Source organism: Phalacrocorax aristotelis, chromosome 2 (assembly GCF_949628215.1).
Source record: "Phalacrocorax aristotelis chromosome 2, bGulAri2.1, whole genome shotgun sequence".
NCBI classification, from domain to species: Eukaryota; Metazoa; Chordata; class Aves; order Suliformes; family Phalacrocoracidae; genus Phalacrocorax; species Phalacrocorax aristotelis.
In genome coordinates, this window is record NC_134277.1 from 109,990,705 (window position 1) to 110,018,238 (window position 27,534).

At 37.5% G+C, this 27,534-nt stretch overlaps 1 protein-coding gene across 1 annotated transcript in view; it reads right to left on the bottom strand.

The window, feature by feature from the left end:
- Window positions 1–17,740: 17,740 nt before the first annotated feature.
- The window catches only part of CEP192 (centrosomal protein 192), a 94,754-nt gene continuing 84,960 nt past the window's right edge, over window positions 17,741–27,534 (bottom strand). Inside the window, exons 51-54 of the mRNA XM_075085791.1 lie at window positions 25,243–25,361; window positions 24,192–24,315; window positions 23,674–23,732; window positions 17,741–18,239 (exon numbers count right to left, since the gene is read on the bottom strand). Coding sequence (XP_074941892.1) covers window positions 18,089–18,239; window positions 23,674–23,732; window positions 24,192–24,315; window positions 25,243–25,361 — 453 coding nt within the window. The 3' untranslated portion in view covers window positions 17,741–18,088. The remainder of the gene's footprint in view (window positions 18,240–23,673; window positions 23,733–24,191; window positions 24,316–25,242; window positions 25,362–27,534) is intronic.

Sequence of the window (27,534 nt, forward strand, 5' to 3'; positions counted from 1 at the left end):
TGTATTGTCCAGAATGAGAACAAGCAGAACCTGCTGCTGACCGTATGCCTGCTTTGCTTCAATTGCTGCTGTGACCAAACGCATTTTTTTCATGTCTGGAAAAATGTTTCTATAATTGCTTACAGAAATGCTGCAAATAAGACTGTTATATTACTCCCTTCTAGCTTACTCCTCCCAAAGGGATCTTGGAACCCTCTCTTTGCTCTTTCGTGTTAAATGTAGCCTAGTGACTTTTTTGGTTTTTTATCCTCCCCACTGCTTTTGCAGGTCATCTGTAATATATTTTTAATATTGAAAATCTGCATAGCATACAGTTGTTTAACGCCTTCCATTAAAGCCTCTCAAAGCATTTTGTTGTCGCTAATCAGTTCAGTCTCACCAACCCAGACGTACACAAGCATTATTCCTATTCTATAGCCAGGAAAACAACTACAGAGAAGGCTGAGTGGCAGAATTCATTCCTGCATTCAAACTCCAACCACTAGGATCACAAACAGCTTGCAAAAAGACAAACCGTTCTCTAACACTCAGATCTGTACAACTGTATTAAGAGAAGTTCCTCCAATAACTTAATGCCTCTTCTCTCAGATACTTCCTTAGCTACTCATTTATTTATAAGCAAGCTACCTACAGATCTTAACATACCTTACAGACAACAAGAACAGAGGCCAATATAAAATAAAGCTGTAAAAAAGGACCTTTCCCACTTGTTTTAGCATCAGTATAACAAGTTGCAAGAATTCAAAACACAAAAATGATAAGTTTATGGGGTTTTTTACATCTTTTTTCTTTAACACACTGACTATTCTCCTTTGCCTGGCATCTTCAGCACTCTTCTGACAGCTGAACTACTTTAAACAAGACACTACTAGAAAAATATATTCAAAATTTCTGGAAAAAAATGCTTCTAGAAAAAAACCCTGAACTTCTCTCTCAAATCTAAGGAATGAGAAAGTACTATGTTCAAGTATAGTCTTCTGCAATTGATTAGAAATGCTATGCATTATACATTATGTAATACAGACTTTCACAAGTAAAAATGGAAATAGTTTTCCTAGGTTAGGAAATCATTTACACAATAGGTTGTGATGCCATATACTAAAGTTTTGGGGCTTTTTTAAATGTGAAGTGAAAGGATGGATTCTATTCCTAACATTGAAAGCCTCCTGTGGCAGATTAATGCAACTTCAGAAATTCTTCTGATACAATATCATCATTTGCAGAAATACAAAATATGAATTTACACTGTGGCATTAACCTCTATTTTTGTTCATTTTCTATTATTACACGTTATCATTTCTACAGTAGTCTTTCCCTTCATTGCATAGAACGGAGACTGCCCAAAGGATGAATCAGGAATACACATGGAAAGAAGTTCCCCGTGGTAGAAGGTCTGCCTCACTTGTGCAGGTTAACATCTTGCTCTTGTTTAGTATCATATTCACTACGCCACACTCTTAACAGTAGGAATTCATTAAGAAATTGTCACAAGTTAAGCAAGGATGTCAAATTTACTACAAATCAGTTAATCTGCAATTATTTTCTATAAAATATATGCTCTGCCACAGCAACGCATGCAAAAGAAGTCAGTCTTTAACCAAGAAAATAAATTACTTTGAATTAGCTCATATTGACCTGACAATAACAATTTGCATGCAGGCAGTTAATGCAAAACAGCTGACTTGGAGTAATTTACTTAGAATAAGGAGTTAGAGACCAAGCAGGTTATTCGTGTATGTATAGTCTCACTATACATGCACTTACATTATGTCAGACAGTCTGGCAACATTTTTATAAAACATAGCCACACCTATATCTTATGCCAATCTAAGTTACATTGTTTCCAGAAAATTTCACTTCTTCAAGCTATGTCTTTCTGGCAAGAGGACAAATGTGTGAAATAATCTCTTTCTTCTTCAAACTTGAGACTTTTCACCAGTGTGCATACACGGGCAAATAAATATCTGCTTATGGTTTATCTGTAGCTATGCCATTCACAGCTTTTCAGTGCATAACTATCCCAAACTATATTGCTTCAAAACTGGACAATTTTAAGACAATAAAGCCTGTCCCTACTCACAGGTATCAGAACTATCTTCTCAGTGTTTATTTTTGTTTAATCTTTCTTTTTACAGCGCTATTTATTTCTCTGCTGTACTCCATTTGTTATCCTGAAAGCATGAGATGAGCAACATCAAAACGTGAATTACACCACACGCAGTGAGGCCACACAGAGACCTCAGAGCCTCCCCAGGGAAACAGACACAACGTTATCTCCAAGCCCTTTCTGCCTCCAAATATCTGCCCTTCTGCTGGGGGCAAGGCAGCAGAGCAAAGAAGATATTGTTCTGTTCAACCCCATTCCTGGCACCACAGCCCAACAGCCGCATGGAAATCTTGGCAGGGAACACCAGCGCTTGGAGCATTTGAACAGTTGCATGGGGCATTCAGCCAGAGGCTGCACAGCTGCTGCTGGAAGAGGCTCCAAGCGACCCTCTCACCTACTGGGCCTCTCTGGCTTCACAGCTCACTTGCTGATACAGCAAAGGTTGTAGCAGTATCAAGGAGATTTCTCCCCATCTGTGAGTCCTGCTATTAACTGGTACTCTACTTGGTAGTTAACTGCAATGATCCACGCACAGGCTGGATGATCAGTTCATTTAAAGAAGCCTCCGAGAAGGTCAGAGTCACATCTGCCACCAGAAATAAAACCAAACCTGCTCTGGAGTCAGTATAGCTGTGATTCGTCTGTTCTTAAAGAGAATTACATGAGCACAGAAATTTGTCAGTGAGCAGTCTCAGCTTTGTACCAGACATATGATTTTATATGAAATCCAGATGTCATTTAGAACAGTGTCAAAAGTCATACCAAAATTAGTATTTACCACATGACTTTTTTTAAAGAAAAAATATGCTCTGCAGCTTAAAGAAATAATTGTAAAAATATCAAGACTCATGTGTTTCTCTTAGCAATGTCATTGGGTTTTCTCTCGTACAAACCTAAAGAATCAAGAGTGGAAATATTTTCCATGTTTCTGTTTGGATATGGCTCATAACTCAGGGTCAGTTCATGAGTCTCAGTAGTTTCCCCAGAGTCCAGAGCTGCCCACCACTATAGTTTGATTTACATGCACGATATCTACCCACATGAAAAGTCTTGATACACTGGAGAAGACCAAGACAAGTTTTCTACATTTATTTAGCAAATTAAAATACAAATTTATTTAGCAAACAAATGAAAATAGTCTTAGGTTTTCTTAGGCAATATTAGAACTGCCTGCACACTAATGCAGTAGTCAGTGCAAGCAGGAAAATGAAAAAAAAAATCAAACATGGCTTATTTTGTTCTGAGACAGCCACAACAAAGCTCTACCACTCTACGGAGTGAGTTCACCTTTACGCCATGGTGTGCCTACCCAAATTGTAGCAGTCACCCACTTTCACTGAATAAAATGGTGCTTTATTTGCAAAGATTTAAATAAAGCTCTCTTTGTTCATGAAAGATCTCTATTCTTTTCAGCAAAAGGCATGATCTCATCATTCTGATATAATTGTCCCACTGATTGCGTGAAAGAAACTTTGCATTGCCGCAGCTGAGACAGATCACTCTAGAAGGTGAATCTGGGAGCCTAGAGGGATGTTTACAATTTACCTCATCAACAGGAAGAAGAATGTGTGTCACATAGCTACTCCCTAAGAATGAGAAAGGAAGCAAAATCAGCACGGGGCTAGGCTGACATCAAGATGCCATTCAAAGAGTATCCAGCCCCAACAATGTCTCAGCCTCATAATAAGTCTTTTACAATCAGTTGGCCCCCAGTTGCCTTGCAAAATTCCACCTCAGGAGGGGATTAAAGATGTCTTTTAGCTAGGAACATTCAGTTGCACCTTCAGGAACACCTCTTTATTTTAATGGTTGATGTTGATATTTTCTGCTGCATGGTCTTTAAGTTCTGCAGAGACACACTATATGTAGCTTTTTGTTCAGCTGCAGGTTTTTGATTAAATATTTTTTAGATTTGTAAGTCACAGCAAGGCAAATTTCAGAAAGAAATTGGTATTATTATAATTGATCTTTTTTCTTTTTTTTTTAAGAAGAAAATATTGTGGTCATACAATAAATACATTTCTCTGTTGTAATAGATATTACCACTCTTAATATAGTTTTTGAGCTAGTGACTTTCTTCCAAGTCACTCTCCCTTCCAGAGTTCTAAACAAAGTGAATAAGAGATGATCAGATACAATAGCTATACAAAAGAAAAATCCTTTCCTTCAGATGCATCCCAGTAAGCAGATTGTTTCAGCAACTTAACACTTACTCTTGAACTGACATGAGTACTTGAGTCATTTCTAAAACAAAATCACAAGAGCTAGCTACAATAGAAATGTGTTACCCTTCAGTGCTTTGCGAGTTTCAACTATGATTTATTAAGACTGACAATCTACAGAAGCTTGATGCTGAAATAGCAGTACTGATGTCATGCAAGGATGCTGCATTGAACAGCCAGCATGTTCTGTAAGTCCCACTAAGAAGCCTGAAGTCCTTGTGATTATACACTGGTCTTGGTGATTAAAGCCAGAGATTTAGGAATGGGGAGTTACAAGATTAGGCCCATACCCTAATCCTTACAGAAGGCAAGACCAAGTAGAACACTGTCTCCACCACAGGTCCTTCTACTTTTCTCAGTTGGATGTAGTCGTGCACATCAACACTTCCTATGCCAGAACAGGTGAACAGACTTTTCACTTTTCCTCCAGCTCATGCTCTTGTGGCCCTTGGATTGCAGTCCTACCCTTGTGCTCCCACCGCTTCCACTTGTATTTCATCTAAAAGATTGGGTTTGTGTTTTTTTGTTTTAGAGTTTGTGTCTGACACACCTGACTCCACAGACACAGCTGTTTATCTGCTTCTCCTGGCATGACTTCTTGGACTTTGGCACTAAGTACAAATATATCTTCATCTTCTAACAGGAAGATCCGTTTGAGGGATAGCCATATATTAGTCTGACCTGCTAGATCTTAGACCTGTCATATTAACAGAGAAAATGGACCTCATCCTATCCCTGGATAATCATTTAGGTCAAATTCTTGGCAAGGGGAAAGCAAAATTTGCCTCCTTCAGGTATCAATATTTATGATGTTTCATATCCTGAGATACACACATTAACTTCACTAAGCACTGTGGAGTTCTTCCTCTGAAGAGAGGAAGTGCTGCCTCCCATACTAATAAGCCCTCAACTTGTGTGTCTAGAACAGCAAATGCTTTAGCACACTGACCTGCATTGGCTTTGTTGCTTTAGGTGGGGCATGTGACTTATTTCTGCATTGCCTACAGATCTGTTGAAAACTGCTCCTCATAAAAAGCTAATCTCGCCACAGGCTGCTTCCCTCCCTGTTTAAGAAGCAGGATACTATCTTTTTCACAGACCTGACCAAGTGATAGTAGGCTTTTTTCTTGGGTATTTGTCTTGATGTGCCGAAGTGACTAAGAGTATTTTGCCCAGCTCAAAAAAGGACTGACCTCTGGCCAGCCAGTATTGGTGGTGCAGAGGTATACCTCTTCATGCCTGGACTCTCTGACACAAGAGTCTTTCACATGACAAGAATCTGCCTAAGCAAGCAGCATAGGCTTTACTCATCAGAAGTGCAATATATGAAGCCCACTGTTCCCCAAGGCAATTATCATGCAACTCCCACATTACCAAATTAACAAAAAAGCATCTTAGGACAACCTTTATGTTATAGCTTCAGCATATATAAATTGAAAACCTGCTTCCTCAGTTATCCAAGAGCAGAGTCTCTGCTGTCGCTGCAGCAGCAGCTGTTCCCCTTTTTTTGTGCAGTTACGGGACGAAAGCATCTGGGTTTCAACCCAATCTCATGAAATTATGAAAAACTGGCACCTGTAGGTGGGCTGGTCTTCAGTCAAGCTGACAAAGGCATCCTCATACTTGGCATCACTGTTCCAAGCTGGCCTGCTTTCCACTCCAGCATGTCCTTCTGACCTGAACAGGCTCTAAATACTGACACCCTGCTTTAAGTCACATGCCTATAGAAGGGAGCAGATCAGCAGCATGGGTGGATCCCAGCTGTGGAAATGCCAGAAGCAGCTTTCCAAGGTGTCTCCAAGACCCCCACTCCTGCAACAGATATACTTGCTTCTGCTCAACTTTCGGAATAACTAATGTGTCTTTAAAAACTCCTCCAGCTCTGAAGGGGTTAACCTCCAGCTGCCTGTCATCACCCAAAGATTATCTGCTGAAGGGGCTCTTATTACAAGTGATCTGCAATCTGTTGCCTTCAAAGTGAACTAAGTCAACTAAAAAAAAAAGGAAAAAACCCATCTTGCTAACCTAACTCATTTTGACAGACAACTTAGAAAATGACAAAACACACAATGAACAGATCTGAGACAATGATAATCACCAGCTGAAAAGATGGTGACAAGCAACTGAGGGGCAGTTACCTCTTCTGCAAGCATAGCAACATTCAGACAGTAACTTCTGCCCATGACTTCATTAAACTACAATTTTGTCTTCTAAAAGGCAGCTTATTTTCTATACATTGCTAGAATCAAGAATTATATTGCTAAAGCTAACATCATCTACAATATATCCAAAGTCTCTTCCCAAAACCGTTGTTTAAAAGGCCTTGCAACTTCCTTACCTTCAATAAGTTAACATTTTTCACCTGTTTGTCTCATTCTCTACTGCACCAATATGTGTTTTAAATTCTTTTTAATGTTCCAAATAAAAGCTTCATTTCAGTATATGAATTTCTATCTCATTCTACACTCATAAATGTGCTTTTGCAATTACACAAAATAAAATTTATCTTTCTACAAAAGACTGGATGAGAATCTCCGTGTCATAAAATAAGGTCCGTGATAACCTCCTTACTGAAGCAGTACAAAATTACCTTACCTAGACCCTTCCTAAGAGGGGAAACTTCTATACTGTGGCAGAACAGCTGGTTTCACTTCTGGTGATGCCAGTGTTTATCCTTTTTTCTGAGTAATTCTGTATAATTACAGCAGTTATATAACTGAAAATCCTAACAAACTAGTTCCTATAGGCCACAGAGAGATGCCTGGAGCTATAACAGTAGTTCCTCTGAGGACTCCAGGGGTGACCACAAGGGAGAGAGGTCCACAGAAACTACAGAGCCTATGCAAGAAACATGTAGCATATGGAAGAGGCTCTGAAATGACTTCCTAACATACACCAGCTGCCTAACACATATTGTTTGAACCCAAGAAAAGCTATGCAGGTGTGAAGGGGCAGCACAAGTGTTTTGAGGAAGTATATTATTTGCCTACATTAAATGGTTTATGCAACTAAGTGGCAAGAGTAAGCACCAACTGTTGTTCTAGGAATGCAAATGATTTGGAAATTCCATCCCATAATTTAATTTACTTGATTCCTAAAAATAACCAAACATCTTAAATTAATATTCAACTACACAATAGGTTGCTAGCCTGTAAGCCAGCGTTCTTTGCAGAGGCAACTTTTAAACTCATGGTTGTGTTTTCACAATTAAAACCAGGTAAGAAACTACCTCATGATCTTAGGTTCTGTTCGCATCCTGTTCACACACATCTTGCTTTCTGTTTTGTCACAAGGACAATACCTCTTAGATACTTTGTACTACCACTTCTGTCTTTTAATTTAATTCTTTTAGTTCCTTAATTCTTGTAATATTTGTTCAATTTTCAGCTATTGTCAACAACTAAGTGCATCAAAATTTTCCGTTCTTCATTTTGATTCTCTAGAGAGAAAGCTAAGGAGCTGGTGAATGTATGAAGTTTAAATATTGACAACTAAAAATGTTAAGTTAATGCTGTTAATCCATTTCCTCCATACTTTTTCATATCAAATACAGACGACAGACTTTTTTGAATTGCCAGTACAATGAACTAAAGACGACAAAAATAGGTTTTTAACTATATTGTAGAATAATACTCAGATAATGAGAACATATGTGTTTATATAATCTACATCTGTAAAATTTCTACTTGCAGTAAAACTGAGATTGCACCATACTGTGGGAAATGCCCCTCTAATCCTAATGCACAATTCCCGTTTTTTCCGAAGAAGAAACCACAAAAGTATGCAAGGTAAGTCTTCAAAAGGCATGGTTTTGTAAGAGATTCTTATAGATACCATCTGCTTAAATCATTAGAAAATTAACTTTAACATTTCACTAAAATTTGTTTTGTCAGATCATCTCTAGGTTCCATTAAATGAATCTTCTGTCCCTAACACTCAGCAAAAGTATTTAGAAAGGAAAGCATGTTTGATCAAGAGAGGTCCAAATATTCTTGAATTTTGGAAAGTCTACTCCACACTGTTGTCTTTATTTACACTGGAAACGAGAGAGATAGAGAGAGAGAGGAAACTGAGAAGCTGTATCAATATCAAAGCGAAGAGGACATTTTAATACTGTGCCTTTGCACCCAGTGTTTCCCACAGAAAATAAATCAAGAAACCACTCCAATACCAAACACTGCAAAGAAAATTTTAGAAAACCCACAACCCAATAATAAAAGCTCCTAAACCCTGCAAGGTCGTACTCTCAGAGAATCAACAGGGTGACACACCCTGATTTACCTGAATGGAAGAAAAATTTTCCTGCTCTTTGGATCTAACATATGCCAGTGGGTTAAAATTAAGAGCCTTTGTTGCTTCGGCAGTCCCTTCCCTTTCCATGGAGGCCCTGGTCTCCAAATGCTGATAGCATCCACAGGAACAAACAGAAGTTCTGAGCTGATTTTCACACAATTGCTGAAAACCTGCAAGACAAAGGTGAAGAACACCTTTACAGATTATTGAAAAGGAAAAAAATATCTGCAATATGAGGACACAAAATATTTCTTTCTGAATACAAAAACCCTACTTGCCTAACTATCATCCTTTACTATGAATAAACTTTCAAAGACTGTTTCTCTCTAGTACTCATGAGTCATTTTCTAACATCGCGTCTTTGGCGGCTTGAAGCATTTTGAAAGTGGAAAGCAAACAAAATTGCTTTTAATGCACTCATAAGAGGGTACTTCAGGTTTTTTAAAAGCCATTTTTTCTCTATCTTTTAGCTGCTAGGAGGCTTTAAATGGGACCCCTGTAGGTTTTTGTCTGTAAACCATACGAGAGCATAAAAGCTTGGAAAACTTGCAGAGATTCTGAAGCAGGCTCACACAGCTTCATTGAAACTGTGTGTGGTTTTGAAGCTCACCAGGGCTCTACTCACCAGGAACCATTTAAAATTACCCACTTAAAAAATAGATTTAAAACTCATAAAGGATTATGATGAAAACGTAAGACTTATTTTGTAGGCTCCAAGCTTGAAAGAAAAAATACTGTTCTGTAAATAGGGAGGAAGGGGTTTTCATTCTCTAAAGGTTTTTGGGTATTGTTTCTTTGAAAACACATAGAGTAGCCTGAAAAAGGGATCAGAGTAACCTCTGTAAACACAGCCTGAATTAATCTGCAAAGTGATTTACCTGTATCAAAAGAATCAAACTGATCAATCCATTATACCAACACGTGGTGGCTCAACTATCCTAAAAGCACTTGCAGGATTGTTACAAAGGAAATGTGTCAAATCTTTCCCTGTCTTTGGAGGTGACCCTTCTCAACCCATTTCAGTATCAATCAGAAGAGCCAGCAAGAAAAGGCGGCTTGGAAAACCACCACTGCCATCCATAAATACCATGAGAAACGTGAACTGCTTTCATTTATATGAAGAATCAGTCAAATTAAGATTTTCTGACTAACACCGTTATCTCACTATCACCAATTTCTCATTTTACATTATAAGGTTTACTAGAACTTGGTGCTGTGAAAGAAAATGGAGAAGTATTGTTTCAAATATTAGGGGAGACATGAAAAATTTATCATGATAGGGTCTAATAATTTCTTGTACATACACATTCGTCACTGAAGCCTGTGAGGCTTCTGTGACGAAAGATTGCCATACTGGATTTTTTACTTCGGTCAACATTGAAATTCTAGTAAGATACCAAGAAGTTAATGGACAGAAATTAAACTGTGTTTTTCATGTTTTCTGATGGCAAGTGGTACAAGGGGTGGATGATGTTTGATATTAAATTTGTTGTGGGACTGGTTTTGCCACTAGTAGCTGCTTTCAGTTTTATACTCATCACTTTTAAATTTTATACTCATTGATAATGAAGAATACTCAGCAGTGCTGTTGATATCAGATTAACCATTCAATATGTCAGCAGCTGTGCAATGCCAGGGAATTAATGTGGCTGTTCACTGGTATCATAAAGAACATGGGGTTGGTCACGGAAGCTCATTTTCCACAATCACAACCAGCCATAGAATTAATGCCTAATTCAGGAAGGTCACTGTAACGTCTTTTCTGTTAATATATAACACTCCAAAAGCTGTTGACGTTTTTTCTTAGCATCCTGTCTGGGTAGGAATCTATTGGCCCTCATTAAATGACCAAAATCTATAATACGTGAGCCCTAGCGTAAAAGCAAGGGAGAGCAGAGATCAACAGTTTCGTAAGTCCTTGCAAGAGCCGAGATTTTAAAGAGCTCCCAAGAGTACAAAGAAAAGGTTCAAAGCATGAAGAGGAAACCAAAACGTTTACCCCTGCCTATCTGGACAGGAGGGGAGAGGGGACAGAGGACCTGACCCCAAATCTAGTGACAGGGAGCAAGATACACTGACCAGGTGCTTAAAAGGCTTCATTGCCAAAGAAAGCACCAGTATACTCTGCCAACCTTGTGTGTGCACTTGTAGAAGTCTTCAGTGCTTTAGAAGGAGGGAGGGAAATGAGAACAGAAAGGGAAAAAAAATAAAACCAAACAAAACTCACAGAACCCTTTCAGAAACCAGGGAAGGGAAGGGAAATTCCTTCCTGGATCCTACAGGTAAATACCAATTCTGAGGCATGGCATTAATACAGCACAAGTGTAATGTAAACAGATACTCAAGCAGTCTTACTGTTTAAAAAAGGAGGGAAAAAAAAAAAAAGAGGAGGGGGAGAGGTACTATTCAAAGTACTACTCAAAGCGTAAAGTCTGGAATTGCACGGCCCATGGCTGGCACCCCAGTATTTCTTTTCCATCACTTAGACCAATTTGAAGAAAATCCCTGCAAAGAAGCTTTCATAAGATGGCATTTTTGTGATTCAGTATAGCACCAATATTCCTTTTGAGTGTTATAACTGTTCCTAGAACATTCTTGGCAATGAGTTTAAACTTTTTGAAAGAGGTTGCATTTCACTGTAAATGGTTATCTGGTATTCACAACACAAAATAAGCATTTGAATATTTATTGTGAGCACATTGAATTTTAGGGAGAACACACAAAGATTCTTACCACAATTATCTTGTTCCAGCTTTAATATATTAGCTGTCACCTCTTTAATGGATCTTGTGAGAAAGGAAAGTTTCTTTCTTTAACTCTCTTTTCCCCCTGAACGCAATTACCACCTCATTCAGAGCTCTTTGTGTCCACCTAATCTCTCTGATTATGTCTCTGACACCACCACAATACTACATGACTGACATACCTGACAGCTGTGACTAGTGACAGAATACTCACAATGAAAACCAGCTCTATGCAGGATGAGTATTACCTACCGCCAGCCTCACAGAACAAACATGGAAGGAAGGTAAAAAAGGGGTGGGGGCATTTCACGACTAGCCTAACCCCTACCGATTTTTCCTCCTTTTAGAGCCAAACAGCATTGACAAGCAGAGCCTCTTTGTACATACCTACCTAATGAAGCAATTGTTGGATGAATACAAAAGAATGCCCATTAGTATTTTAATTTTGAATTTATAGAGTAGAAAATGCATGTTTGGAGACCTGACTTACAAGTAGAACTTGATGGATCATTTTGTCTCTCTCCAGCCCTTTTATGCTTCTCCGGGTCATAACTCCCAGCTGGTGCTCAACTGTCAGATTTAGGCAGGTGGCAATAGATGAGAGCCTGTGAGGAAAGCTATACCTGAAAATGTCATTCCCAGACAACAGGCTGCCACTGGAATCAAGCACAAACTGTTTCAGAATTCAGCATTTTAAGCCATAAAGACATGAAGTAGTATTACAAATAATTGGCTAATTAAATAGCAATAATGAATACAATAATCAGGAAAAATAGTAAGGCAGAATGCTTTACGAAGTGTCTTATACTTAAAAAATTCCAGGGTTTTTAAGTGGTACTTCTACATTAAAAGCTTCATCTTGACAGCACTAACTTCCTTCTTCCCCCCCCACAAAAAAAGATGAGAATTTTGCCAATAGGGATGAAGCACATTTTTCTAAACATACTAAATATTTAGAACAGACAGTGTAGTTGCATCTTTCTGAGGTCTTGAGCAGCTTCAGAAATTATGCATTCCAGAGTCAGAGAGAAGAGGCAGAAACCAAGCTAACATTTTCAGATTGGAATGTCTACAGGTCTATAGCCAATAGGTGCCACTCAAGCATCCAGTTTTCAGAAATAATCAGATAATATTTACAGAAAATTCATCTGCCTTATACATCTGTTTTTACATCCAAAAACTGCTCATGTAAGAGTTTCTGCAGACAATCATAAAGCAAAAATAAAACATGCAAGCTTGAAGAATACCCTTATGAAAGCTTTGTGGTCAAACAGTATGTATTGAAAGATGAATTGTTCATTTTCTATTTTAACACTTTTATGCTGCAAGTAAGGTGTTCATGCTGTTACTATAGATTCAGCACAACATTACGTTAAGTATGAAAAGGTTAAAGGAACAGTTTGAGTAAATGAATAAAATGTTTAAAGAAAATCCTCTTTTTAATCCATCATGTTCCAGCTTGCAATACTTGTTTATTCTGTACTTTAAGTTACCACTACCTAGAAACCTGAAACGCAGATTCCATGTTATATGATGTATCAGTGAACTAATGCAGTGTTGTAAAGAAAAAATTCATTAATGTTAATAAACACATTGAGAAAAACCTCTTCTCCTGTTAATTCCAACTTAAGTTTTCAAATGGGAAGCTAGAACCAATATTCCACCTAACTGGTAAATTTGGTGAGAAAATTGGTATGATCTAAATATTGCCACTTTAAAAAATTATTAACAGTTATCTTTCTTGCTCAATATAAGGCATCACTGCAGGCAGGTGGATTCTCCAGGCAAATATTTCATGTCTGTCTTACAGATTATAAGACATACACACTCTTCAACTATGCTGTACAATGAAAGTGGTATGGCATGAACTTCTATTATCTAGTTTTGGGGAGAAAAAGTTAGAACAAGATAGCTGTGAATAAAAGTCAAGGTATTCAATTACAGTGCCAGGAACAACTGATCTTATGTCAAATGCCCACTCTTTCATTAGTTTCCAGGGACTTTTGTTCCCATAATGCCTTTTCTCAATTCCAAAGGTGCTACAATATAGAAAGGTAACATGCTTCACATATACAGGATACACTACCTACTAACCTCATAGCGAACTCTGATAGCCCTGTAGCCCCCCCAACTCCTCCACAAATCGCAGAAGCAAGAACATACCAGCATTTCACCTAGCAGGCATTCCTACCACAGAAATACTCTACTTAAAGCCACCACTGCCCTTGATAACTCACTTTATACACCAAAAAACCTTCACGGAATAGTCTTTACCATTTTAACCTTTTATATGATCAGAATAATTTTCTGGGCAACCAGGCCTTGATATGCACCTTTACTAGGTTTTCTGAACGCTAATTAGTTTCAGATGCCAGGGCAACAATCTCCAAAACACACTGAAGCACGTGCACAGAATGTATTATAACTCCATTTATAGTCAATGATGTGAAAACTTTACAAAGCTGTTGAATAATTATGATTACTAATATCCCAATTAGGGACAGCAGGTACAAAGACATCCTCAATGCTAAACAATTAAATTATTTTTTTAAAATTCATTACTTCTGAATTTTCTCTCTGGCTAGTCTTAAAACCAACAAGTAAGATAACTTTAATTAAAGAGATATCCTTTGGGGTTTTTTTGTTTAGTTTGGCTTTTTTCACTTTGCCTACTTGGGATGTTTGAGCCAGTCTTCCCAGTCTGAGACAAAGGGTTGCATCCAACAACAGGAGAAAACTGAAAAAAAGTTTCAAAACTGACAATGACCAAAATGAGAGAAGAATTATACCCAAAGCTAATTCTGATTCTTTTATTAAAAGTATCACTGTTTAAACTCTTAATCTAATTTGCAGTCTTTGAGAATTGGTCATAATTGTTCTATTTTTCTGTATCCTTAAAAGATGTAGGGACAGAGGTCAGGGCTTCTTCACAGTAAGCACTGAACAACTCAAAGCAAGATAGTCTTGACTGCAAAAGTTTACTACATAGATAAGGCAACCATGGGGAAAGGAAGCAGTCTCACTTTACAGACTAGGAATGGAAGCAGTTTGAAGTGACTTCCTCAAGATTTTTTTGAAGTCCCACTGATATTCTCACTTTGCAAGAAAAAATACATTGGCTATGCTCCAGCTCTTACACCTTCACTATTGGGGAAAAACTTCACCCAGAACTGATGAAATGGCTGTCTATCAAAAACTTGGGCTTCCACTGAAATACTCCTTTCCTCTTCCTCACAAAAAAACCCAAAACAAAACACACATGCACAACTTACTCTTCAGCAGGTAGGTTAATTATACATCATGTAGTACTAATAGAAATTTGTTAAACATTTGTGAAACAAGAGCCTAAGAGTAGGACCGCTAAAATATTAGATTACCTATCCATCTTACATCACCTGGCATCATTTTGATTTGTCTTACAAGTATACCAATATAATTCAAAGAGCCAAAACAACTGCTGGGACAAGTGCTTTAGGGATGTTCTCCAGCACAGAGCCTAGTCACAGAGTTTAGTCACGGAGTTACTAGCCTGTAGCTTCCTCTTCATACTGCAGAGAAAATCATTGTTACTACAAGTGAATCCAGCAAAATGGCCTGCAAATAGATGCAAATATATTTAGCATCACCTACAAACCAGGATTCCCTTGGATAACAAGGGCAGGTCATTTGCTCACACTTGTTCTTCAAAATGTGTTTCGCCCATATATATACACGTACACATTTATGCGCACATGCACACACGCACACACACAGAGTTCAGCACAGAGTATCTGTAGCAGCACGTTCTGCACCCTCTTCCTCTCCTACATCCAATGCAGGTGGGAACATAGCAAAGAATGCATAACCATTCCTCCCAGTTCTTCAAGAATTCAAGAAAAGCCCATGAAAAGAAGCACAGAGCCCCAGCCAGCAGCCCTGTCATAGGAACAGCGAACAAAGACAATTCTAATTCTGAATTTAGACCAAATAATTATCCAAAACAGGGTTTTCTTATTGCAATTCAAAGGAACTCTTTTATGAAGACCACTACTTAGGAGGAAATTCTCTGTGACAATACTGGCAGCCGTTTCAACTCCTTAGGCATGGACAGAAACAAGGCATCTTTTTAAAGAGGCTTGTCATAAATACAAATTACAGAACGAACAGAGGCTGGTCCAGCATCAGTCATGAAGGTTTAATTCTGCAAGATTGAAATTTAGAGGTAAAATAATCTGGAATAAACTGATATCACAATCAATCTTTGACAAAAATTTTGGATGTGTTTTAAGAGCTATTTTATGCTTATCTAAACCACTGTTATGAAGGATCTTACCACAGGAGGGACCATCATCTTACCTTGTGGAAACAGCTACTAAAAACATCCCAATGGATAGTAGAAGGTACAAAATCACATAGCTTTTATTAAGATAGTGGTTCTTCCTCCTTAGTGATCAAGCTTCCTTATTAACAGACAGTCATCTAAAGACAATTTCTACTAAGAAACCAAGGTCCTTGAGGAAAAGGTAAAGGTTAATCAATCCTTCCAGAAACTGTTTCAGAAAAGACTATCATAACATTCAGCATGTAAGACTAAACTGCAGAGCTCGTTAAAATGTCAGGTTTAAGCGTATGGTCAAAAATAGCTGCTAGGGTAGTAAATGTATAGAGGAGATTACTTCCGTAAACAACAAATCACAAGCCTTCCCGTCAATAAATAAGACTTCAGCTACATTAACACAAAACATGAAACAACAGAAGAGAATCTGTAGAAGAGCTGGACCTGAAGTCTATACTACCTGCATCTCACGAGGATTATTCTAGACTAGCAAGAGGCAAGGACAACTTTAGAACAGAGGGAAACTAAGAAATGCAAAGGCTTTGAAGATAGTGACATCGAGACACTGGTCCCTTTTCCAGCTCTGGAAGGGACTTCTGATTGTGCTTCTAGAACTGAACCAACATATGCTTTTGGATACTAAGGTCTTTCTCAAATGAAGCACCCAAGCCTGTTGAGGTAAGGCAGCAGACAGAAGATTCCCTCCATTCCAGTTCTGTATTCACAAGTACATCAACTAAAGAAGGGTAGACATGGTGCTTGAGGATATGGTTTATTGGTGGACTTGGCAGTGATAGGTTAGCGGTTGGAATCGATGACCTTAAGGGTCTTTTCCAACCTTAACGATTCCATGATTCTAACTAGGGAAACATGCAAGCAACATCTGGCAGAGACAGGGCAAGAGGAATATGGTTACAATATCTAGCAGGCAGGAGCTTACACGTTGATGGAAGAATAAGGCGGTGGCAAGTCTTCTGATGTCTAGTTTAATTTCTTTTAGTAAATCTTCCCTTCCTTGTTTCCAGACTGCTGAGAAACAAGGTTTTATGAAGAAGTGGAAGCTTTAGTATACTTTAACATAATACTGGTGGTGTATATCAAAGGCAATGCACTGGGTAATTCAGGGTTTCCCTCCCATTTTTTTCAAATTTCAGTTGTTTGAAAATGCAGTTAAACAACCTCATATTGAAAGGAATTTCACTCACACTTCTACCAACCTGAAGAAAGGAATAGTGTACATAAGCTATGACAGAACGATGCTGCCAAAAATCTACATTTCTAGCTTAAGGCACCTTCAGATATCTGTAGCTGCATGCTACAGAAATAAAATAGCAGACAGAGCCAAAGGGTACAAAGGACATGGTGATAATGGGTAATCTGATTGCGGAACTGTTGTTCATTGACTCTTACAATATGAGAACTGAAGAAAGCTCAACAAAATTACAAAGAAGCCAGTTTAGCACACAAAACCTAACTTTTCTTAGAAGAGCACAGAGTGAACTTTTAGAGCTTGCTGCCACATGAAGTTGTGGAAACAAAGTATCAAAAGGGTTCAAAAAGGTAAATGGATAAATTCTCAAAAAGGTCCTTAAAAGGAAAAAAAAATATGATAAGTGGGAATCTACCTCCCATCCCTAATCCAATGACTGCAGGTGCTGACGAAATGCAAGCTAAGTGATCCAAAGGCAGCAGACAGGCTTATGGCATCTCTCAAAGCAACATCTTTTCACCACTGTTAGAGGCAGAATGCTCGGTTAGATGAATCGTTCTGGAGGACTGAAGGGAGTATTGCTCATGTTTAAATTTTTTTTTCACATTGTTAGAGTTAAACAACAATGCTTTTGCCTGCCACTGAACTGTGTAAAAAGTTTAGGGCTGATTGTCAGATCATCAGTCTGATCCCAGCTTTACTAGATGGAAACATGATATTAACTGGTCAGCTTCTGTACTGCAATCCCTCCCCGCAAAGCCCCCCAGAAGACTAGCACTGCCTAAGAGCAGACAGCTTGATCTCTTACCTACAGCCAGGAATCCTCTAACCAAAGACAGACATCAGGTAGAATAAACTGTTAATACATATATTTTATTTCTGTATTTACAATGCTTAAAATAAAATATATCAGTATCTAGCAATTCCTAATAAATGCAAAAATAGAAAACTTCCCTTTTCAAAAGTGCAGAAACATAAATTAGAACATGATCACTTTAAAATATACAGTGTTATTTCTCAGTGTTTTTACTATGAAACAGATTTTTAAAACAAGCACCATAATTCATCTTAGAGAAGACTTTCCATCAAAGCAGCATCACAGGGCAAAACAAGTAGGATGTTAGCATGGAAGTATAGTAGCAAATCTTTGAATATTTTAAATGGCATAAACTGTTATAAATTATTATAAACAGTTTTTTATAACTGTTCTATTTTTTTTCCAATAGCTTTACCACACAGCCGAATATTAACTGAGCCATATTTGCTCGTCAGCACAACGAAGAGACCTTCAAATTTTCCTTCTGCCTTTGGCTTGAACTGGACTGGCACATTGATGTAATGATGGGATCTGTTAAAAGGCAATTATGTTAATAAACAAGTAAATCCTACCAGATAGAGCAACTCTTGTCTAGTTTAGATTTTCTCAAAATACTGTACTGGATGTGCACTGGATCATGAAGTTTATTTTTATAGATTTGATTATATTCTTCTGAGGTATTTTAATTGTAAAGGTCATTCTTTGCTATTGATTATACAGTACTTTATTGCTGCTAGTTTACCTAAGTAAGTTTGGTCTGCCTCTTAGCAATAATACTGACAGTGCATAAACTATATTTAGAGCAAAGGTACCACCTTTCTTCCCTTCAGAAGTCATGTGACAAGTAAAATAAAATTCCCAATTCTTTTGGAAACTCCACCAATTTGAATCCAGTAAAATAATTTCAATTGTTTTTAATTGCCTCCATATTAAGAAATATTTTGCTGAATCATGCAAGTGAATATAACCATCCTCAAAGAGTGTTTTAAAGATTTTACTTTACACCTTTTTAGGTTATATAATTCCTCTTCTGTTCAGATTACATAAAAACATACCAAATGTAATGGGTGGCTAGCTTAATTATCAAAAGCCTAGAGTGAACATTTTAAAAAAAATAAGCTATACAAGCAACAAGCTGGAACTGCTGAGCCTATTAGATTCCATGGCATCCAACAAGTATTCAGAACTAACAGACAGGTAAGAGTAACAGACATATTGGAATAACGAAAAATGAACAGCATCACTTGGTAAGACAAAGACAGGAAAAATGGCTTTGTTTTCTTTTATTGTAGTTTCAGTTTTCTGCCATCAACAGTATTTAGTATCATAGAATCACAGAATGTCCTGAGTTGGAAGGGACCCACAAGGATCATCAAGTCCAACTCCTGTCCCTGTGTAGGACAACCCCAAAATTCACACTGTGTCTCTGAGGACGTTGTCCAAGTGCTTCTTGAATAGCATCAGGCCTGGTGCTGTGACTGCCTCCCTGGGGAGCCTGTTCCAGTGCTCCCCCACCCTGTGCGTGAAGAACCTTTTCCTAATACCCAACCTAAACCTCCCCTGGCACATCTTCCTGCCATTCCCTCAGGTCCTGACACTGGTCACCAGAGAGAAGAGACCAGCGCCTGCCCCTCCTCCTCCCCTTGCGAGGAAGCTGCAGACTGCGATGAGGTCTCCCCTCAGTCTCCTCTTCTCTAGGCTGAACAAACCAAGTGACTTTAGCCACTCCTTATGTTTTCTCCTCTAAACCCTTCACCAACTTCATGGCCCTCCTCTGGACACTCTCTAGTAGCTTTAGATCCTTAACGTACTGTGGTGCCCAACACTGCACACAGTACTTGAGGTGAGGCCACACCAGTGCAGAGTAGAGCAGGACAAGTTGTATTATCCAATGTCGTCCAGCATGTGCTTATTTTCGCTACTTTTTCTTATTTTGATCATACCTTTCCTATTCCTTTCCTCTACTGTAATCCAACCTATTATAAGACTTTGCTCTTACCCTTCTCCTACATTTGGAAATCATAATATTGGCCCTCCAGATAAGCCTGATCCCAGCGTCATTTCTTTAGTGCTAAAACATAAAACAGTTATGCTAGATAATGTTGGTTTTTTTAAAAAAAAAAACAAACACAGATCCTGGTCAATCAAGTAACTTAAGAGTACACACTTTCAAAATAAAGACTGGTAGGCTACTGTATTTTTTTAATTGGGTTAATACAAAGCACTGATTATGTAGCACTGAACTACAATCAACAATACAGCAAAGGAGTACAGCCAGATCAGGGTTTCATGTCTCATACTTGATTGCCAAGTGTTGTATAACAAACCTGGCATGCCCTGTCTCTTTATCCATCTATAATATATTGGACAAAAATATTTACCCAGTTTTATTTTTTAAAAAACGCATTTTATAATGAAGAACATCAGTATGACTATTTAATCTATAACGGATGCATTGTATCAGAAAACACAAAGTTTAGTAAGAATAGAGACTGAGGCCACATACAACCAGGCCACCTGAGAAATTATGAAAATAAAAGTAAATTCAGTAGAAAGTCAGGAGGGATGCACAAGTCTATATCATCCTCTCCAAAATAATGTATGTATGCTTCCTTACATACCCTAACACTTACTCAAAAAGAACAATACAACCAAACTTTTACTATCAAAAACTTAACAGAAAGTTATATATTGTTCTTTTAAAGAGATGACCACATATGGCTGTCAAATGTTAATTTCCAGAATACATACTATATGACCTCAGTGATACTGAGGCAGAGCCCAGATGCTTAGCATCTGACAGCTATATTGAACTCCATTTGACCGCTAAATTCAGGTGTCTATTTGGTCGGTGCTATACACATTACCTTTCTTCCCTAAAAGCAGAATTAATCAGACATTACTTAGAGTTTGTTTCATAGCAGTCAGTTAATTTATCACAATTGGGATAAGTCTCAACATGTTGGATTAGGAAGCATAAGAATTCAAAAGGGAAAGACACTATTTTCATTTTCTTCAACTAACAAAATGGGAAAGCTTAGGCTCCAGCTACTACAAAGCACAAATGTACTTAAAAATGAAACAACCTGGAGGATTCTTCTGAAGTACAGCAGCCAGAAACTAGTCAAGAAGAATAACGTCAGGACACCAGAATTCCCCTGCAATTAACTGCTGGGTTTTTGTTTGGGTTTTTTGGTGTGGGGGGGTTTTTTGGTGGGTTTTTTTTGTTTGGTTTTGTTTTTTAAACGAAAAAATTTTACTTTACTTCCAACTTTTCACTGTGTCTGCAACTCAATTAGTCTATGAGTACTATATGGCCTTTACAGGTTGTTGCATTAATTTCAAGTGGTATTTCTGGAAAGTCAGGTATGTCTGAAGCCTACTTCATAGACAAACTAATACTGCAATCTTCTAAACACAATAGCAGCAATAGGTAAGTTCAAAAGGAACAGTATAGGTTAAGTTGCATCTAAGCCATAGTAACCTGACCTATTGTCAATTAATAGTGACTCCTGACACCCAGAATGGTGGTTACCAGAAACATAAATAGTCAAGCAAAAAACAGTTTAACCTTTTAGTAATATCTGAAATATATACTACCCTGTATTCAACTTATTTCAGATGACTTCTGAAGGCAATACAATAGAAACACCTTAGTTTTACAACTTTTTTTAGGTAGGTGTAACCTGGTAGTCCTTTCAAAAACATAACTTAGCCAAAGGTTTTAAAAAAAGTCAAGTGTTTTTTAATATTTCATCCATATGTTTATATCACTTAAGACTCATCTTGTTAAAGGTACTCTCTCCGCAGTTAAAAAAAATTCTACTTTGTCAACAAATAGAACTCTTCTTTTGAATGTGAATTACAGACCATATTTGTTCCCACCCATTATTTGCAGGACTTATAATATTAGCTAAATGACATCTCTGTGGGTAAAAAACTAAATATATGCTTTAAGATATTCGGTGATTATTAAAATCCCCTTTTTTTATTTTTGTTGCTACAGTTTTGGTTGCAAGACACCATATTTGGATAAAGCCCATTATTACTTTCAATGGAGCAAAGTGTGGTAAAGGAACCAGCAGTGCTACATATTGGTACTTGTGATCACATAACCAATTGAACAATAACTGGCAACCCACAGTACCAGCTTCTGAAGGTCACACTCTTAGTACTAAGTACAAAAACAAACTTGCAATTCCATCATCCAGATTTAAAACTGGATTACACAGGATTTAGCCCTCAAAGTAAAGAGAATGCAACAGATCACAATTACTTCATGACACTTTTTTGGTCCAAAAATATAGGTAGGTGGTACTTCCTATTTTCACACTGTTATTTACTGTTTCTGCAAACAGTTTTCTTATCCAATTACTTTTAAACATTACTTTAAGATGTCCAGTTAACCTAGTTTAGATGGAAACAGTTAACAAGGCTTTCTTGAAACTCTCCTTAATGCTGTTCTCAAATAAAAGCCATTTAAAGAAGTTCTTTTAACACTTTTTTAAAAGCATCTAACCAAGTCAAATAATTCTTCTATGCTTTATGCCCTTAAATGGAAGACCTTCTTCAGACATCTGTGTAAACTTCAGGTAAATAATTATTAAAAAGCTAGAAAAGGCCCATATTTACAACTGGAGAAAAACCAGCCAAAGTTACTAGAAAAAAAGGTTGCAGAATGTTATTAGAAATTGCAGTATATTCAGTCGATAAACTTTAGAAATGGTAGACTGAACTTTAAACTTGTTAACTCTACTTTGGATAAAAGCAATAGCAGTTTCTCATCTCTCACAGAAAATATACCAAACAGCTTTTACAGAATTCCCCAAGAAGATTTTTGAAATATCTAAGTGTCTTCCAGTGAAGTTGCTCAGCTTTTTTCCAGGGACAATCAAGTCATGCTGTCCTTTGTCTTCAACTGTAGAGCCTCAGACATATCTAGCTAGTCATCTTATTTGGATAGATTTTATCTTGGTCACTGCCTCCATAGAAAACCCTTCTGTGCTGTCTGATGTGACATACTTAATAAAAAGATGCCAGTTAAGTAGAAACAATGGAACACATGCCTAAGTGGAGCTATAACACTTTCCACTGAAAAGCAGCCTTAAGAATACCTTGAATACCTGTGGCTAACAGGTATAATAAATCATAATAAAATCTAAGTATCATTGCCAGACAAAAATAGATTAGGAGCCAGAGTATCTAGCTCCATTTATGATTTTGCTCACAATTTCTGTTCTGTTTATCCTTAGTTCCCCTGTCTTTAAAACAGGGACCTGTTTAAACACTGAGAATGTATGTTGTATGACTTCTAATGAAATGGTTGCATTTCAGTCTTCCTGACAATCCCACTGTTACAGATGAGCGCGTGAGGTGCTATACTTCTTGAAGAAATGACTAATAGGACTGTCAAATACTTGTTGTAATGAACTCTAAAGATGACTGGGTTTATTTTGTGGGATTGTTATCACCAACTTGAAAATTCCTTTTATGCAGGTAATATGCTGAAATACTTGGTATGACCAGGCAATTCCACTGGCTGCTCAAGCCTTGTATTTGCAGAGAACCTTTGATGCAACTCTGCAGGTTTGTCAAATTAGAGGCATGATGAAGGCAATTTGCTTGGTCTGTTGTGCAGAAAGTATAAATGGAAGGAATGACTTATTGTGCACAGCATGCCAAATGGTTAAATGAAGCATTAGGCTTAGCATTAAAAGCAGCAGCACTGTTAGGAACAATTTGCAGGGAAGAAATTGGCAGATGCAGAAATAACTGTGTGGGCTCATTCTGCTTCTAACCAACATCACAGAGTACAGCTTAGCAAAAAAAAAGGCTTTAACTAGACAACGAAAATGTTTGATATTTATAACTACATTTTATCAATGTACCTATAGAGAAGATATTTATCTTACTGAATTACTTGTTTAATTTGTTAGGAGAGAACGTTAGCATATGCATTACTCACCTTAGAGAGTATTTCGAGTGCTTGATGTAGAAAGGCTCGCCGGGACTTAAAAATTTCAGCTGCAATTTAATACAAAATGCTTAAAAGTGCACTATATCTATGCCTATCATATTCAATTTATGACATGCTTAAGATAAATCAGGTCACTTACAAATACAGACCCAGGGTTTAAAAATAAAGCATGCCCCTGTTTGTGCATAGCATGAAAAATTCACACCTCAATATTTTAATAAGGTTAAAAAATAAAATAAATCAGGATAATAACAAATCGATGCAAACTATAATCTATTATTTTTTCAGTTGCAAATATATTTCAAATACACTCAATGATTCAGTCAGACAAAAGAAGAGAGAAAAATTACAGGAGAGCAAAATTCTTCAAACATAATATTGATTTTTTGAAACTAACAGAGACTTGTACTATTGCAATCTTCTGTCAAGAGTAAAAAAAGCCAGTGCAGTTGAACTGTTGGAAGGACTTATGAAAATGTATTTAAAATAACATTTGTCAAACTTACCAAGTGTGTTGTAAAGGAATTATTCCGCAAGTTGACCTTCAACGTGCATGATTCCCCAACTCTAGTTGGAGGAAAAGTGTACAGGTCTTCCGGTGCATATAACCCTCGAGTTATCTCATTTTGTCTGATTTGAAAAAGGGATTTAAGAAATTAAGATTTCCTACTTATATGGTCTGCATATATTGATTGCATACTTCAAGATACAGGTGTGTATTCTGAGAATAAATCAGGAAAAATTGAAAGATCCTGAAGGCATCAACTCTCTCACAAATTTTACAGGCAATACATTTTAGACAGAAAGAATAATGAAAGCATCGCTGTGGCATAAATATATGTACATTTACTTATATGCGCTTTCACAATCTGAAATTTTCCCCCATATGCTTTAGTAGAGAACTAGACTCTCCTCGGAGATGCCATGATTAACAAAAACATTTTACTCCCCTGCCACATTCACATCATCCCATAGCAAAAGAACTGGAAACCGACTTAAGACTGAAGAACAGCGAGGTCAAGACACACAATACAGTGGTCTTCTCAGAAGTGACTTTACATTTCTACGGGGCCTCCGAAAGGGGAGTATACAAAAAGCATACACAACGTCCTACTGCTGATACCAGGTCATTCACAACAGCAAATCATGGTTAGGCAACTTAAAACCTAACTGAAAAGAAAAAGCATGGGAGATTGAACAATACAAAGCAATTAAGAGTTTTGGCAAATCTGGTTTTTGCAGCTCTTTACTCTTTAACATAGAATCGTAGAATAATTCAGGTCAGAAAAGACTCAGGAGGTCTCTAGTTCAACCTCTTGCTCCAGTCAGGGCCTGCTGTGAGGTCAGATCAGGCTGCTCAGGACTTTGTCCAGTCAGATCCTAAAAACCTTCGAGGACAGAGACTGCACAGCCTCTCTAGACAGCCTGTTCCACCACATAGCTGTCCTAATGGTTAAAAAGGTTTTGGTTATGGGGTTGGGTCCCACCCTTCCCTTCGCTTCCCTCCACCTTTAACCAGTTGCAGACTCTCTCATTCCAAGTTTTGTCCATACATACCTTGCTTTAATTGTATGTGCTTCAGAATAAACCATTTCTGGTATAACTGGAAGCTCAGTTTTTGGGAAGGCACTTGCAGAAGCTTCCACAGTTGAGGTTTCATTTTCTGTTATAATACCCTATTGTCAAAAATAGAGAAGTCTTTAAACTTTGCATTTAAAAATGTTTAAGTATTCACGTATGTAAGTCACTTCCCTTACCCAATCCAACACTTTTTATTTAAAGTATAATCTTCCCGGAACAGTAAAGTCTGGATCATTGAGACAGAAGCAATTATTTAGCAGGAATACTTTAACAGGCTTCTGTGTCTTATTAATACTTTATTTGTTACAAGTAAGTTCCCCACAAACTAGCAATGCAGTTGGAATCTCAAGAAATCTGCTAGCAACGAAGATTTTACTAAAAGCCAAAATAAAAACCAATTCATCTGCAGATACTCTGCCCATATGCCTCAAGAACAGCAGTCGGCTAAGCAACTGCTCAGAAAGAAGTCAGGCATAAGCCATCATTATAGTTTGAATTCTCACAACAGCAAAAAGCTTTGTAATAATTTTGTATTATGAATACTACACACTTCTCAAAGAAAGGTCTCTCTAGAGCAACAGAATCTAATAATGCATGGTATGGTAATGTTTACATTCAGAAATTAGGCCAAAATATTTACCATTGTCAGGACCCCCATTCAGTGTACTCTAACACAAGGAGACCAGATCACCCTAAGGGAACACTTCACCAGATAGCCAATTTCAAATTCTACTTTGTTTAACATATCTAGCCAGATACTGTTTGGAGTCCCTTGGGTCACAACATCTTGAAGAAAGTTAAAGAACCAAAAGAACCTCCTACGCTTACAGTTGTACAACATGAACTCAGTTTTTGAAACGGTGCTGACATTTTAGACAAGCAGTTGATTCCCTTACTCAGGGAAGACTAAAAAAATAGATTCATCTTCAATAGAGCTGCTATGACAAACTTGTCTTTTAGACATTCATTTATTCTATTGAAAGACCTCCTAATCAGTCTGTCAGAAATAGCAGCAGCAGCAAAGAAAAAACACATTCATTTTAAAGAATATTTTTCAGTTGCAAATAACTCATGAACCATAGTAGAACCCAATACGTAAAGACAAGAACAGATTTGTACATGTGTCTTGTTTCAAGAGCTTTTAATTTTCCATGTAGTGAGAAATGATGGGTGTCATGCCTCAGTGTTATCATTTAAATTCTAATTTAGCAATAAGGCAAGTCTACTGCATGGGGATAAGGCACATTATGGAAAACATCAGAAATTCCCCCCCAGTCTTCATATGGGCATCTTGAAGTACTGCATGCTTTACCATAGCCTATACTGACTTTTCCTCTTTCAAATGAAAGCATTAGGTTAATGGTGTCCAAATGGTTACAACTGAGTGCTGTTGTTCCAAAGCAACCTCAGAAGCATAGAAATTTGTTTAACTTTAAAACTGGAATTATTTTGCTTATAGGCTTTAAAAAGATTTTTCTTCCTCTTGCTTCTGGGCTACACAAAGAAGATGAAGCTTTGTACTGCTGACAATAATAACACAAAACATACTGCTAACTAAGAATCCTGATTTGAATAAGTATCAAGAAATTCAACTCGGTTTGCTGCAAAATGATACATTAAGAAGTTACATGGTTACACAGCTGGAGTACATAAACCATGTAAATTAAAAAACTGTATGCACTTAACATTTGTAATATCTTCATATAACAGCAGGGATGCTTTACGCAGTCCTCAACTTTCTATGTGCTAAATGAGTAATCAGAACTTAGGTGCTGCCTCAGCCTTCTGGCAGGTTCTTGCTAGTTCCCCATTCACCCAGAAGGGACCAATAACTAGACTGAAATACCAATCCAAGACTTCTGTGCACGATGGTGATACTCTTAGCTCAGTGATCTTAGAACTATACCTGATAGCAGCCTAACAAATGTTTCTCAGGAAAAGAAAAAAAAACAAGCTTGAATGGCCATTAACTGAGAGGTTGGGGCTGCAAAGCACATGTAGAATCCCTCCTTTCTTTGTCTCTAGGATCAGTTTTGGAGACATGATCTTCCGAGCTCCTGACTACAGAGTTTCTAGCAGTGGGGACTGCAAACGCATGCAGAGCATAATCAAAGTCACAGTTAATTGTTTTTTCAGGAAAAAAAAATGAAAGTGGTAAGTGCCACTGATTTTCCTAACTTGACCTTGTTCTTTTAGTTCTTTCCTGAGCTCTTCCAAATTTTCCATTTCTTTTGAACTGGTGCTATAAATAAATACCACTCAGTCACT